The 14,885-nt window shown below is 46.2% G+C and overlaps 1 protein-coding gene across 1 annotated transcript in view; it reads left to right on the top strand.

Moving 5' to 3' along the window:
• LMCD1 (LIM and cysteine rich domains 1) overlaps nt 1-14,885 on the top strand; it is a 67,303-nt gene that overhangs the window by 30,947 nt on the left and 21,471 nt on the right. Inside the window, exons 2-3 of the mRNA XM_002813488.4 lie at nt 609-697; nt 5,085-5,340. Of these exons, the coding sequence (XP_002813534.3) occupies nt 609-697; nt 5,085-5,340 (345 nt within the window). The remainder of the gene's footprint in view (nt 1-608; nt 698-5,084; nt 5,341-14,885) is intronic.

The following is a 14,885-nucleotide window of genomic DNA, read 5'->3' as shown; positions in this document are numbered from 1 at the left end:
ATGCACTTTTGGTACCTTTGGCTGGTAGCAAGTAATAAAACCTGTCTCATGCATTGTTCTCCTTCCAAAGGAGATTTTAAGTGCTCATGTGGTTTTTCAATGTTTTAGCAAAATATTTAAGTTATGCTTCGAGCTATAAACATTTGGCAGAATGCACATTTGTTTGTGCCTGTAGCTTTGGTTTAATCACACTCTATCAATAAATCACAAATAAATGAGGGAGAGGAGACACTTACTGAAGATTCCATTCCAGTGACAAGTGAGAGTGGGTGAGGGTGGGGGATGGAATAGATAGATGGTCACTCACAGCAGGGCGTTTCCAACCAGTCTTGCTGTTTTGAAACAGCACTGGAGGCTGGGAAGTAACCCCCATTGCATTCTTATTGGGAAGAGCCCCACCCTTCCACAATTGCCTACCCTCTGGCCCCATTCCATGTTCCCGTTTGGTCTTCTCAGTTCCCGGTAAACAGTTTGTGATGGCTTATTGATCTCAAGCCCTTTGAACCCCACACAGTCCTTTTGCCAGCATGCCAAGTCTTTTAGAGGTCAAGCATCTCCAGTCCAAGATGTTTGGAAGGAAAACACCCTCTTTTCTGTTCCTTTTCCAGATGTCGCTGGGCCAGCTGCAGTCAGCAAGAGGTGTGGCATGTTTGGGATGCAAGGGGACATGTTCGGGCTTCGAGCCACATTCATGGAGGTAACAGATTTTGTCAGGAGGGTCCCTGTCTGCCTTTGTTACTTGGCTGTCCTCTCGGGGAACCCTGGTTGCTTTCTTCGCTGAGACTGCTTTGGTTGTATGCGTTGTCAGGGAAGGATGGCTGCAGAGGGAAGGCATTCCTGCTTGGTCCAATTCAGAAACAAAAAAAGTCCTTGGGGGAGGGTGGCGGGGGCAGTAGAGATGTGAAGAAGGAGTTTAGCACTTCCTAAACCATTTCAAGGTAGAGTCCACCAAGCCCAGCCCAGCAAGAATTGCTCTGGGAAGACCCAGGCAGAGGTTAGCTGGTCCCTTGTGCCTTCAGGGTATGCCTCGGGGTTTGGTGGATGGGGTTGATCTCCCCCCACTGCGCCAACATTGCTGTGGATGGGTTTTGGTCTAGAGTGGCCCCTGGGACAGAAAGAGAGGTCATTCTGTCCATAATACTTAAAAACCAGGACCTGGTATTCACATCTGCACAGGAGGACCATAAGATCCAGCTGGAGTTGGATTCGCAGAGGTTTTCTTTCTTTTTTTCCACTGAGGATTCTGAGGACAAGAATGAGGCTGCCACACTGCAGCGTCCCTGGGCAGCATTCATGTCAGCATCTATGTGGACGGCACCTCTGGAGTGTGCAGGGAACAGACTGTGAGTCTGTCCCTGCAGCCCTGGGAGAGGAAAGTTAAGTTCTGTGGAGCACATAGCAAAGAAAGAGTTTCTATCATCACTGCTGTAGTGTTGCCTTGAGCACTCAGTGGGGGGACAAAGTTTGGAAGGTGTTTTCGCAGCAATGCTGACTTCCATTATGAGATGGGAATTATAAAAATAACCACTTATGAACTGAATGAAATCTTTTTTATTTAAATGTTGAAATAAACCTGAGCAGTAGGTATTAGTGTCTCCATTTTGTTGATCAGGACATTGAAGGTAGGCAATGGGGAGACAACTACCAGATGGCAGGATTTGAACTCAGATCTGCATGAATCCCAATCCCATGCTCCTAACCGTTCTGCAGTACACAGGGCTATGAGCTTTCAGAGCAGAACACTGTTCCGTAACTCCATTCCGTGACAGTTCCCAACCTCAGAGGAGCTCGCACCGTCTTCTGATTGCTAGGGACCTTCAAGGTCATCCAACTCAGGCTTCTATCCCCTTCAAAAATTCCTTCTGTAATTTAAACACTCCTAAGAGGAGTTCTCCACACTTCTGTTTTGGCCATTTGAGCTCTTTATGGCCTGGAAAGAAAGTCAACTTCCTTATCATTTCAACCCCACTGGTCCTGAATCTTCCCTTAGAATCTCAGGACAGCGTTGATTCCTCCTCAGCAATTTGAAGACAGCTAGGGTGTCTCCTTTTATACTTCTTGAGCCAGGGGAAAATGTTATCTAAATGCACCCACCGAGTCAATTCAATCAGTTTTCCCTTCTCTCAAGGACCACAGTCCTGTGCTCCCTGCTGTCCAACATCTGAAAATGATAGTTTGGTATATTTTTTCTGGTTTTCCAGTTGTTTAGGAAGAGAGGACAATTCTGGACCCTATTTTTCATGGCTACAAGCAGAAGTCTCTTAGCATTGTTTTAATACCTCCATTTCCTTGTCATCGTACAAGTGATTTGAACATTGAGTGAATTTGGCTTTGAGAAATACAGATTGAAGCTTGCAGGTCCTGCATATCAAATGTCATCCTTGGTTTGAAGAATCCAAATAGGGACTTAAATTAGACTCAAATTGAAGCAGTAACATCATAGAAGCTTAGGAGGGAAATCCTGTTAAACATTTTTATGCTCCAGGTTTTAAACTCTCAATTGTTTGAAAGACATTTAAATGACCAAAGTGCCAACCAACATGGTTTAATAGGAAAGCCCTTCAACTAATCATCACAGGACAGAATTCAGTCCCAGATTACCAATGACAGATTGCAGAAATGGCCGTTTTAATACCGTTGAGTATATTTTGGGGTGTGCCTGTATCGTCTACAATCTGGGCACCTGGAAAGAGTGGGGTGGGGTGAGAGGGGAGTATCCCTCATCTATAAAGTCCCAGAAATGTGCCTGGCCACATGAAGAGTGTGAGTAAGAGGAGAAATTGTGTTGACACCATTTCAAGGAACAATCTCAGATCTGTTAACTTTTTTTTGTTTTGAAATGTTTTGCATTCCCAGCCTCTCTAATTAGCATCCTGAAATTCCACATTAACTGAAAAAGCTATGGGCAGCCTCCTCATCTAGTTCTATTTATGGAAAGTATTGGGGAGGTCAGAAGGTCAGATGGGACACTGAAGAGTCAGGTTCCTCTGTGTCCCTCCATGCCAGGATTTCTTTCACTTTCTGCCTCTTCCTTCTCCTTCCACTTCCAGCCCTGCTGTTCTCACTGTCTACCTGTCAACCACTGATACTGCCTAGTGCCTGTCTTCTTAAAGAAGCAGGCTCCTCATGCCTGGCTCTGTAAAGGGATAAGCAAGAGAATATTATTTATTGTGAATAAAATGCAAAACAAAACAACCCATTTTTATTTTTATTTATTTAATTTTTTTTGAGAAGGAAAACCTTCTCATTTATTCCCTGCAGCACCCTTAGGGTCATTTTCTCCTTTTTGCTACTGGAACATGTCCTTGAGATTGTCAATTTTAACATTTCTCAAATTGCAGCCCACTGAATGTGAACTTGTACTACAAGCTTCTCCAGTAGCATTCAAAATGTCATGCTGCACATCACCGTATCAGTCAAAGGAGTAGCTTTGCACTAAAGAGAGGTGTTTAACCTCCCTTAGCCCACTGTTTTCCAAACTCATGACCACTAAACACCAAGCCTTTTTCTATGTACCACATACTAATCTCCTGGAGAACTGTCCCAGGCCAGTAGAACTATCCCCAGATTATAGGCAACTCTCTTATGCCCTGAATGTATTCTACTTTATATAATTTCCATCTGACTTTCTCTCCCTCTCCCATCCCAACTTTAAGCTCCTTAAAGGTCACAACAAGGCCTTCTTCTCTTCATATTCAGTAAGGGGTTCCCAACCTCTCAGCACAATTGACATTTTGGGACTCATAATTCTTTGTTATTGGAGCTATTCTCTGGAATGTAGAATGTTTAGCAGCATCCCTGGCCTCTACTCACCAGGCACCAATAGCACTCCTCTACCCCACTGGGACAATCAAAGATGTCTCCAGACATTGCTAATTCTGCCCCTCGGGACAGAATAGACCTTAGTTGAGAACCACTAATGCAGACCATCAAGGCTTGCCCCCACTAGCCCCACAATCAACATTTGTGATATTCGATCAGACGTATTTACCTCCTGAGTGTAGGAGGGAAAAGGAGGGTTCCCTCAGCCTTACTGATCATTCAGCTGCAGTGACCTCCCTTGCTGGGCCTCCCTCATCCCTGCAGTTGGCCTTGACATTGCTCACTTTACTTAACAAGCTCTCAAGTTGCATGCAGAAGAGCATCTGAGACCCAGCACAGCCTGCCCATGGTGACAGGCCGAAAACGGAGGGGAGCGATTTTCCTCTCATACCGTGGAACTGTTTTGATTTCTAAACCTTAACAGCATGACACCAAGTAGCCACAGATTTTTGTTTTTAATTGTCAAAGAGAAGCATGAGGCCTTTTAGTAAATCTGAACTCTCCCCAGGATGTGTTTCCTTCTTCTGACAAAGCCTTCCCAACAAACATCCATCTCCCCAGCCAGAGGGGTTTTCTGAGCTCTCTCCCTGCTGGGTCCTGTTCACAAATTTCTTGAAGAAAATATTCACCGCATTCTAACGGCAGTATTTATGCTAAAGAGTTTAAAAGTTGCTGAAGCTCCGAGGCTATGATCTTGGAAAACAATTTTAATAATTCTTTAGAGCAGGAGTTTGCAAACTTTTTTTGTAAAGGACCAGAAAGTAAGTACATATTTTAGGCTTTGTGAGCCAGATACTCTCTGTTGTAACTACTAACTCTGCTGTTGTTGCCCCAAACCAACCACAGACAATATGTTAATGAATGGTCATGGCTGTGTTCCAATAAAACTTTATTTACAAGAGCAGATTGTGGGCCAAGTTTAGGCTATGGGCCACACAGACTGCAGCTCAGCTTTAGAGCATCTCTGATGAACAAATCAGCCTTTGCCGTGGCAACCACCAGGAGGGAAAACATGCCACTCTTTTTACCAGCGCAAGTTATATCCTACATTCTTCACTGATAGATTAATACAAACACTGTCATTTCCCAAATGCAGTTCCTAATTCCAAAGGCCTTTTTGTCTCAGGTTACCATTTGTCTGCTGCTAACCTTTCCAACTTAAAGTTTTAGCTTGCTTTCAAAAGGGTAGATGCTGCTAGCAGGAGAATCTGCCTCTTTTTCCTGGAGGTTAATCTCACTCGTCCCCATCCACCCACCCCCAGGAAAATATGCAAGTCTTGCAAATGCAGCCAAGAGGACCACTGCCTAACCTCCGACCTAGAAGATGATCGGAAAATTGGCCGCTTGCTGATGGACTCCAAGTATTCCACCCTCACTGCTCGGGTGAAAGGCGGGGACGGCATCCGGATTTACAAGAGGAACCGGATGATCATGACCAACCCTATTGCCACTGGGAAAGATCCCACTTTTGACACCATCACCTACGAGTGGGCTCCCCCTGGAGTCACCCAGAAACTGGTAAGAGAGCTTCCCCAACCAAACAGTTGTTTTCCTATCCTCATAAATACTAGCCATGTCAAGTGTTTCTGAACTTCAAACATGGGGTGGCAAGAGATCAAGGTCACAAAAATGACAGGAGTGGCTGTGGTTTTAGCCCTGCCCTTATATCATGTGATGTTGAAAAATGAAGTCTATCTGGGCCTCGGTTTTCCTTATCCGTGAAATAGGTAGAGGTGTTCCTATGGACCACAAGAGGCCTTGCAGCTCTAGTACAGGGACATTCATTGTTCCATTTGGGCTCCTCACTTCTGAACAGGAGACAGTTTATCACTCAAAATTCTGAGTGCTTATCTCCATCTGCAAGATATTCATTTTCCCTCGAAGTAGCCTGGGATATGCCCTTTGCAAACCTGTAGGAGAGCAGAGAAACAGTTCTCTCTTCTGCCTAAATGCTGAAACCTATTGGTCTTAGAAGGGAGAACCAAACTGGTTTTATACAACCTTGAACAAAAGCAACCAGAGAAATCTCAAGTAAATGATCAGAGAAACCCTGAGGAGGGCGGAAAGGACACAGGTCCAGAGAGAGCAAGTGACTCACACAAGGTTACACCCTAGCTGCTCACTGGAATCCCCAGGACCTGCAGAAGGTCTCCATACTGAGGTCTCATCCCAGACCATTGAGTCAGAAGCTCCAGACTACAGAATCCAAATCATCAGATGTGACCATTTTAAATGACTCCCCATGCAGCCACCTTCAAGATCCAGTGCACCAGATAGGGGCTCCTATAATCTCAACATGTGTAGATATCACCTGGGGAGCTCATCAAAATGCATCCAGCAAGTTTAGGGTCATCCTGAGATACCGCACGCCTGACATACTCCCAGGTGATGTTGATGCTCCTGGTCCCCAGAACCTCACACATGGAGTAACAAGAGGCTGGATGATTTCTATAAGTTAATACAGTTTGTAGAAGGTTCAACAATTTTAAAAGTGCGACCATGACATTTAATTGAATATTAGCTGGAAGAAAAGGAGTGACCTTGGAGCCCTTCATGGCCCTATCCTTCAGGCTCCTCCATGGCTCCCATCACTGTGCTCTCATTCCCAACATCTCAACACCTTATGACACTCCGACTTCCTCCTTCCAGTGCTAGAACACACCAAGCTCCTGCCCTCCTTGGGGCCTTCGCACGTCCTGCCCCTTTTCTGAAAGATTCTTTCCTTGCTCTTCCCAAATAGTCCTTCTCCAGATATTCAATTTACAATACTTGTCACCTGCCATCCTATCACATTTTTTCTTTCTTTTGGTTTCTTTAACAACTTTTATTGCAAGCAGATTATCTTTTTTCTGTGTCTAGATATGAGGGCAGACACCCTGCCTGTCCTGTAAACTGTAACATCCCTGCACCCAGGATGGTGCAGCGTGCAGGATAGGTGTGACGAGTGTTAGTGCAATGTCACCTTTTAGGCCAGAGATGCTCCAAGTGTGGGCTGTGGACTGGAGCTCTTCCACACAGTCTTTGTGACCTGGACCCAATGAAAAAAGTAGAGAAATTGAGAATATATGTTGGGAAAATGTTACAGCAATTTGACATGCAACTGTGATGGGATGAGAACTCATATCATTGAACAGAATTCCACTGTGGTAAGACTCACACTGAAATCTTATGGGGCATGCACTACATTCTAATCACATGAGAGAGACCACAAATCACTCTGCAATGAGTAAAAAACAAACAAACCTTGATCCTTCGCCATAGAGAGTTTGAGAGGCACAGTTCTAAGCTGTTGCTTTAAGGGGGGAAAATCCCTTCCAGATAAAGTGAAGAGAGACTAAGATTTTTTTCTTAATCTGTACTTTCTGATAAACAAAAGCACATTTTAAAAGAACACTTCAGCATCCATGAACTCGATCACCCTGTAAGGCGGAGTTGTTTTACATGTAAGGAAACACAGAATGGTTAATTGGCCTTCAAAAGTTTTTAGTGCTAGACAGGGGCTGGTCCCAGGCCACAGAGTGTAGCCACAGAACAACAGCAGAGCCAGGACATGCCCGGTAGTTCAGAGCTCAGGTCTCCCTCCAGCCCCAGGTCTGGGTAAGCTATCAAGCAGGTCTCAAGGATGTCAGTGGAAACTAAAGCAAGCAGCTCATGAAAGAGCTGGCTGCGGGCGTCAGGGACCGACTGGTGAAAACCCCAAACACATTGACCCCAGACTAATCGGGGAAGGCATCGTCAGGCAGTGATTAATGCTGGCTCATAAAACCACATGGCTATAAAGAACCCCTCTGTCTGCTCTGCATCTGGGCATCCAGGGCAAGTCCCATTTCTGAGATTGGACAACTCCCCCTTCCCACTCACCTTCCCAACATTTTTATTATTATTATCATTATACTTTAAGTTCTAGGGTACATGTGCACAATGTGCAGGTTTGTTACATATATATACATGTGCCATGTTCGTGTGCTGCACCCATTAACTCATCATTTGCATTAGGTATTCTCCTAATGCTATCCCTCCCCCAGCCCCCCACCCCACCACAGGCCTCAGTGTGTGATGTTCCCCATCCTGTGTCCAAGTGTTCTCATTGTTCAATGCAGCCATAAAAAAGGATGAGTTCATATCCTTTGTAGGGACATGGATGAAGCTGGAAAACATCATTCTGAGCAAACTATCGCAAGGACAGAAAACCAAACACTGCATGTTCTCACTCATAGGTGGGAATTGACCAACTTTTTTTTAATTACTGAATAATCAAGACTGATTATATTTTGGGAATGGAACCAAATTTTGCTGTCTCTCATCCTTTGCAACCAGAATGAAAGCCTGAGCAATTCTTAAGCCTTCAAATGCTGATAACAATAAGCCTAATTGTGGATATTTGTTAAGTATTTACTGTGTGCTAGCCACTATACTAGGAGCTATCCATGCACAATCTCATCTAATTTTCCAGCACTGTTAGAAGTATACTATCATTACCCTTATCTACAAAGAAGGAAACTGAGGCTCAGAGAGATGATGCAACGATGCAGCTAGCCAAATGTCCCACAGCCGATTTAAGTGACAGAGCCAGGTCTTGAACTCAGGCTACCCTGACACCAAAGTTTGGGCTCCTGCCTACCAATCCAGGCCAGGCCAGGCGAACTGGCAGGTGGGAGGGGAGGCAGGAAGGAGCAGATACCCTGGGTTAGCATTTTCAGGGAAGGCTATCATGAACAGGAAGCAGCTTGAGTGTGGCTTTGAAAGCTGCCAGGATTTGGGGGAAGGAAAGAGGGAGAAGACAAAAGAAACCAGCATCCACTGAGCATTTGTATGTGTATCTCATGAACATCTCCCCACTCCCTATGTGCTGAGTATGTTACAGGCTCATTTTACAGAGGAGCAGACAGAGGCCCATGAGGAGCCAATGCAGGGGTGGCATTTACTCATACCTTGCCCTCTGCTTCCAGACCCATGGCAGGCATTGCTTATCAGTCAGAGTACTGTTTCCCATTGACTTCTTATCGGCCCTCAGGATCCTTCTTCACATAGCACTCTAGGTCACCACTATGGACTGGGGTTGACTTGTCAGATGAAGCCCATTTACTGTTCTTGGCTGCCAGCAGAGAATCAGGAAGCGAAGAATCAGAACAGGGTCTCCGGATTCCAGAGCCCATGTGTGTTTCACTGCCTAATCCAGGGTACGGGAGTGCCTTCCCTTCCACTTTGCTTTGCATTTTTAGTTTCTTTCCTGATACAGGCAGATTCTTGGAACCTCTCCACCCAAGATGTCCCAACCAGGTTGCAGAGCACCAAGTAACTCAGAAAGGTCCTCAGGGGGCCAGGTGCAGTGGCTCACGCCTGTAATCCTAGCACTTTGGGAAGCCGAGGCAGGTGGATCACCTGAGGTCAGGAGTTTGAGACCAGCCTGACCAACATGGTGAAACCCCTCTCTACTAAAAATAAAAAAATTAGCTGGGTGTGGTAGCGGGCGCCTATAATCCCAGCTACTGGGGAGGCTGAGGCTGGATGATCGCTTGAACCCAGGAGGCGGAGGTTACAGTGAGCCAAGATTGTGCCACTGCACTCCAGCCTGGGCAACAAGAGCAAAACTCCATCTCAAAAAAAGAAAAATCAAGAAAGGTCCTCAGGAGAAACATAAAACCTAAACCAACCTTTCCAACTGGTCTGAGAAAATGCCTCCTGCTAAAGGTTATGGGAACATGATTTAGCTCCTATGACGTAGTCAGGTATCAGATGTAGATAACATGACGTAGTTAGGTATCAGAGAGATACCTGGGAGATTCTGTTTCAGAGTCAGAGCAGTGCCAGGTGGTTGACTCCAGCCCAAACCTCTGTCGCTGTCATCCCCTTCCCAAGTCCATGCCAGTCAATAGTGGTTGCTTGGAGGGCTGTGTTAAGAGGGATTCTGAGGGCTTGATTAGCAACGTTTGTGAATAGGGAGCAGTGGTGGAAGTCTCAGACCAGCCAGGCAAGGCCAGGCATCACAAAGTACACACCAGTGGCAGCTAGATGCAGTGGCATTGACAATGCAAAGACGGAGAGGCTGGAACTTTTTTTTTTTTCTGAGACTGAGTCTTCCTCTGTCGCAGTGGCAGGATCTGATCTCACTACAACCTCCGCCTCATGGGTTCAAGCGATTCTCGTGCCTCAGCTTCCCAAACAGCTGGGACTATAGGCACACACCACCATGCCCAGCTAATTTTGTTGTTGTTGTTTTTAAGTAGAGATGGGGTTTTACCATGTTGGCCAGGCTGGTTTCAAACTCCTGACCTCAAGCAATCTGCCCGCCTCAGCCTCCCAAAGTTCTTGGATTACAGGCATGAGCCACCATGCCCAGCCCCAGCTGGAGCTTTGAGCTGAAAAAGGATCACTGGGTCCTTGGGAAGGGAAACTCCCTTTCTCTAAGGCTCCAGCCAGGAAGCACATTAGCCCTGCAGCCACAGACACCCAAAGCCAGTGCAGAGCCGTGAAAGGACACCGTGAACTCAGGGGTCAACTAACATCTGGCTGGCGAAGCCGCTGCCCCAGGATCCCTAGCACACCATTTATTGTAAAGCTCAGAAGAAAAGGGTGCAGGCCCTGGAAAGCCAGAGAAACAGACACATCCAGGGAATGGGGGATCCTGTTACCACTTGATGCTTACACAGCCCGCTCACTCTGAAATGTTGACAAAAGGAAATGCCTCCAGAGACTGGGGAACATTTTTCCTCTTGGAAAATCATCCATCTTCTAGAGAGGCAGCAGAGAAGGGCTTGAGAGCCATGCTGCTGGGTTCAAAGCTGTCTCCATCACATACTAGCTGTGTGACCTTGGGGAAGTTACTTAACTTATCTGTGCCTCTGTTTTCCAAAAGGTAACATTAGTACCTTCCTCCGAGGGTGGTTGTGAGAATTAAATGGGTTAATGTGTGTGAAGCACTTGGAAGAGTGCCTGGATCATAGCAAGCACTCCCTAAGAGTTGGCTGTTCTATCATTCCTTCAACTGCTGAACCTGGGGAAGTCAGCAGTCTTCCCAGGAAGGGCAATTACTCTCCCATGAGCTGAATCAGCCTGGATGGGGCTGTTTCGGCGCTTGGTGTTAGTAAGATGCTAGTCAGACCTGATCCCCACTGTAGCAGAGTGAGCCAAGCTCTTGTTTCCACTTCTCCAAAATCCTTCTTTAGATTCTGGAAGCAGGGGCAGGCCCTGGGCAAGAAATAGGAAGGGGACGGTGTGAGCAAATTTGCCACCCAAGGCTACACCCTAACCCATCTCTGCAGGCCTCTGTGCCTGCCCCCGCCTGTTGGCCGTCCGGCTGCCACTTCTCACTGTCTCTGATGGTCACATCCTCTTTCCACACTCACTGCCCCCAGAGAAGCCCCAACCCTGGGATGTCCTGTGTCAGAGCCACCCAGGAGAAACTGTTAAACTGCTGATAGATAGATAGATAGATAGATAGATAGACAGACAGACAGACCAGACCAGACAGACAGACCAGACAGACAGACCAGACAGACCAGACGACAGACCAGACAGACCAGACAGACCAGACGACAGACCAGACAGACCAGACAGACAGACAGACCAGACAGACCAAACAGACCAGACCAGACAGACCAGACCAGACAGACCGACAGACCGACCGACCGACCGACCGACCGACCGACCGACCGACCGACAGACAGACCGACAGACAGACAGACCAGACAGACCAGACCAGACCAGACAGACAGACAGACAGACAGACAGACCAGACAGACCAGACCAGACCAGACCAGACCAGACAGACAGACAGACAGACAGACAGACAGATAGATAGATAGATAGATAGATAGATAGATTTTTGAGACATGTTGCCCAGGCTAGACTGCAGTGGTGTGATCATCGCTCATTATAACCTTAAGCTCCTGACCTCAAGCGATCCTCCCACCTCAGCCACTGAAGTAGCCAGGTCTACAGGCATGTGCCACCACACCTGGCTGATTTTTTAGTATTTTGTAGAGATGAGGTCTCTGTATGTTTCCCAGGTTGGCTTCAAGCAATCCTCCTGTGTCAGCCTTGGAAGTGCTGAGATTACAGGCATGTGCCACCGCTCCTGGCTTAAAGTGCTCATTTCTAGGGCTCTCCAGACCTCCTAAATCAGAACCTAAGGATAGACCCAGAAAACTTTTCACAAGGTCTCCCAGTGATTCTTATGCACCCTAAAGTTTGAGATTCTTCAGACCTACCTGACTGACATATTTGTGCTAAAAGCCACCTGTAATTTCATACTGATCAAGAAGAAAACTACCAGATACCCCAGTCTCCTAAGACGGGGTCAGGACGAAGCGCTTCCCAGAAGTTTCTGCAGCTGTGTGATGCACAGGGGCTTCTGCTCATCCACACGGTTGGTGGACTATCTTGGCCTCTTTGACAGGAATCTGCCGTCTCCTTCCCCTTTCCTGAGCTGTAAACTTGGGTTAGTGATATTGCTCTTCTCTCTCTCTTGGTTGTGGTGACCATTGAGTGAGATTGCCAGGGACTTCTCATGATGGTCAGAACCCTAGGGATTACATAGTCTACCTGAACTTTGTAGATGAGGAAACTGAGGCTCAGGAGATACTTTCTCAGTCTGACGCAGAGAGCAGCAGGAGGACTGGACCTAAAACCCTGACTTCCTGACACTCCACCACCCAGGTCGTCTCTTCTGTCTGAGAAAGCACCTTGAAAAGCGTTCAGAAATGTGCAGACGTACCTGGGATTAGCTGGGTATGCTGTGAGCTTACAGTGCCAGAAGGTGTCTCAGATAGGTGTCCTCTGGGATTTAGGGCAGAGTGACCAATGGGACATCTGCAGCCACCCCTCAATTTGAGTCCCACAGGAGCTCAGGTCACCTGCCTTTCCCCTTTCTATGCTGTTTCCCAGAATTTATTTACTATGAATCCCAGCAGGTACCAAGCCCTAGACTTGTACTCCCCCCACCCCACAACAACCCTAGCTTCCTCACCACTGCTTCCTAAAATCAGACAACAACAGGGTCTGTACAATATGCATTTCAGTATGAATTTCCGTGTTCACTCCCACAATTCCCAAATGAGTCCAGCCCCAAGTGATAAGCTATGGGCCAGATGGGTTCTAGGAGGATGAACCTAGCAGCAGCCACCTCAGTGATGGGAATCAGGAGACTGGGTGCTAAGGTTCAGAGTCAGGGTCAGGCACAGAAATGGAAAATGGTTGTCCAAGATGAACAATTTGCCTCTCACAGTTTCTCAGGCTGTGGCCCTGCCCTGTATCTTCCCCTAATCTCCCCGTCCCTGGGACTCACCTATGCATAAGAATTATGTTCAATAAAAACAAATATATAAATGAGGCCAAATTGGACAGTTACTTGTGAACACATTAATATTCAGACAGTTACCAGTCATATTAATGGGGAAATGTTATTGACCTGAGACCTTGTCAATTCTACTATTAGAAGTTGCCTTTGCATATTTTTTAATTAATAAACCATGAAATACCTTATGTCCATAATGATTTAATTATACTTTTCTAAGAAAAAGCGATTTTAGACAAGATTGACTTTTTTTTTTAATTAGGAATGTTGCCCACGACGTAAATGAAGTAAAAATATTCAGTTTTGAGAGAAGCAAAATTCGTGTTGCAAAGCCAGCAAATCTAAAATGAACATCTACTTAAATTACACCATTCTGATCAAGAATGTGAATCTCTGACTATAACTTGGAGCAGAGTAAGAGCTCATTTAGGTCTCAGGTGTTAGCAAAATTCATATTTCTTCCTTGAGAATCCTTTCATTTTGCAAAAGCCTGAAGCAGCTAGGAATCGTCCACTGGCCTTTCCTCAGATCTCTGTCCAGTGCTTGAGAATCCCAGTTGTTTATCTCACTAATTTTTTTGTTTGCCAGTATTTTATTGAAACAGTAGTGCTAGTAAAGTCCAGGAGCCAACTTCTTGCATCAGATTTACCAAGATTCTTATTAAAAATGCAGATTCCTGTACCCCACATCTCACCTACTGGATGGAGATCTTGATTGGGGCTTGGTGCCCGGGAATCTGCATGTTAGTAATTTTTCGCAGGGTTATTGCACACTGTGTCCATTGAGAGACACTACTTTGACATATGTAGCTGGTGAGTCTAACTGTAATCAGAGATTTGAAAAGAGAAAAGCCACAGGTAGAAAAGCAAAGAGGGTCAGGTGCGGTGGCTCACACCTGTAATCCCAGTATTTTGGGAGGCCGAGGTGGGTGGAGGTCAGAAGTGCAAGACCAACCTGCCAACATGCCGAAACCCCGTCTCTACTAAAACTACAAAAATTAGCCAGGCGTAATGGCTCACGCCTATAATCCCAGCCACTGAGGATTCTCCTGCTGAGGCAGGAGAATCACTTGGAGCCGGGAGGCAGAGATTGCAGTGAGCTAAGATCAGGCCGTTGCACTCCAGCATGGGTGACAGAGCGAGACTCTGTCTCAAAAAAACAAAAAAAAAGAAAAGATAAAGTCAGTAGCATGTAGATCAGGAGTGTCCAATCTTTTGGCTTCTCTGGAAGAAGAAGAATTGTCTTGGGCCACACATAAAATACACTATCACTAACAATAGCTGATGAGCTTTAAAAAATCACAGAAAAATATCATAATGTTTAAGAAAGTTTATGAATTTTTTACAAATTTCTGTTGGGCCACATTCAAAGCTGTCCTGGGCCATATGTGGCCCATGGGCTGTGGTTGGACCAGCTTGGTAGGCGCTGTGGTTCTGTTAAGTAATCCTATAGCCACCCTAGGGTTTACAATCCTCATTTTTACAGCTGAAGAACCTGTGCAGAGAGACGGCATGACATGGCCACAGTCACACCGCCGGCATGCCTACAACCAGGATTTCAGTTCAGGACAAGCTGATTCCAGAGCCTTTGCTCTTGCTACTACAGTAGAAGGGACATGGCCTGCCCTCAGGGATTGAACTGTCCCGCTAGAGGGTCAGCTCAAATACACTAGGAATGGTTAAGGACTAGGGAGAGACCAAAGCATACAGTGCAGCTTGTAAGAACAGGAAAGACGAGAGAGGGCTTTTCCTTCCAGGGTCAGGGGGAG

Source organism: Pongo abelii, chromosome 2, assembly GCF_028885655.2.
Source record: "Pongo abelii isolate AG06213 chromosome 2, NHGRI_mPonAbe1-v2.0_pri, whole genome shotgun sequence".
Classification (NCBI taxonomy): Eukaryota; Metazoa; Chordata; class Mammalia; order Primates; family Hominidae; genus Pongo; species Pongo abelii.
Note: the sequence above shows the minus strand (reverse complement) of the source record. Positions and strands in the feature narration are given on the sequence as shown.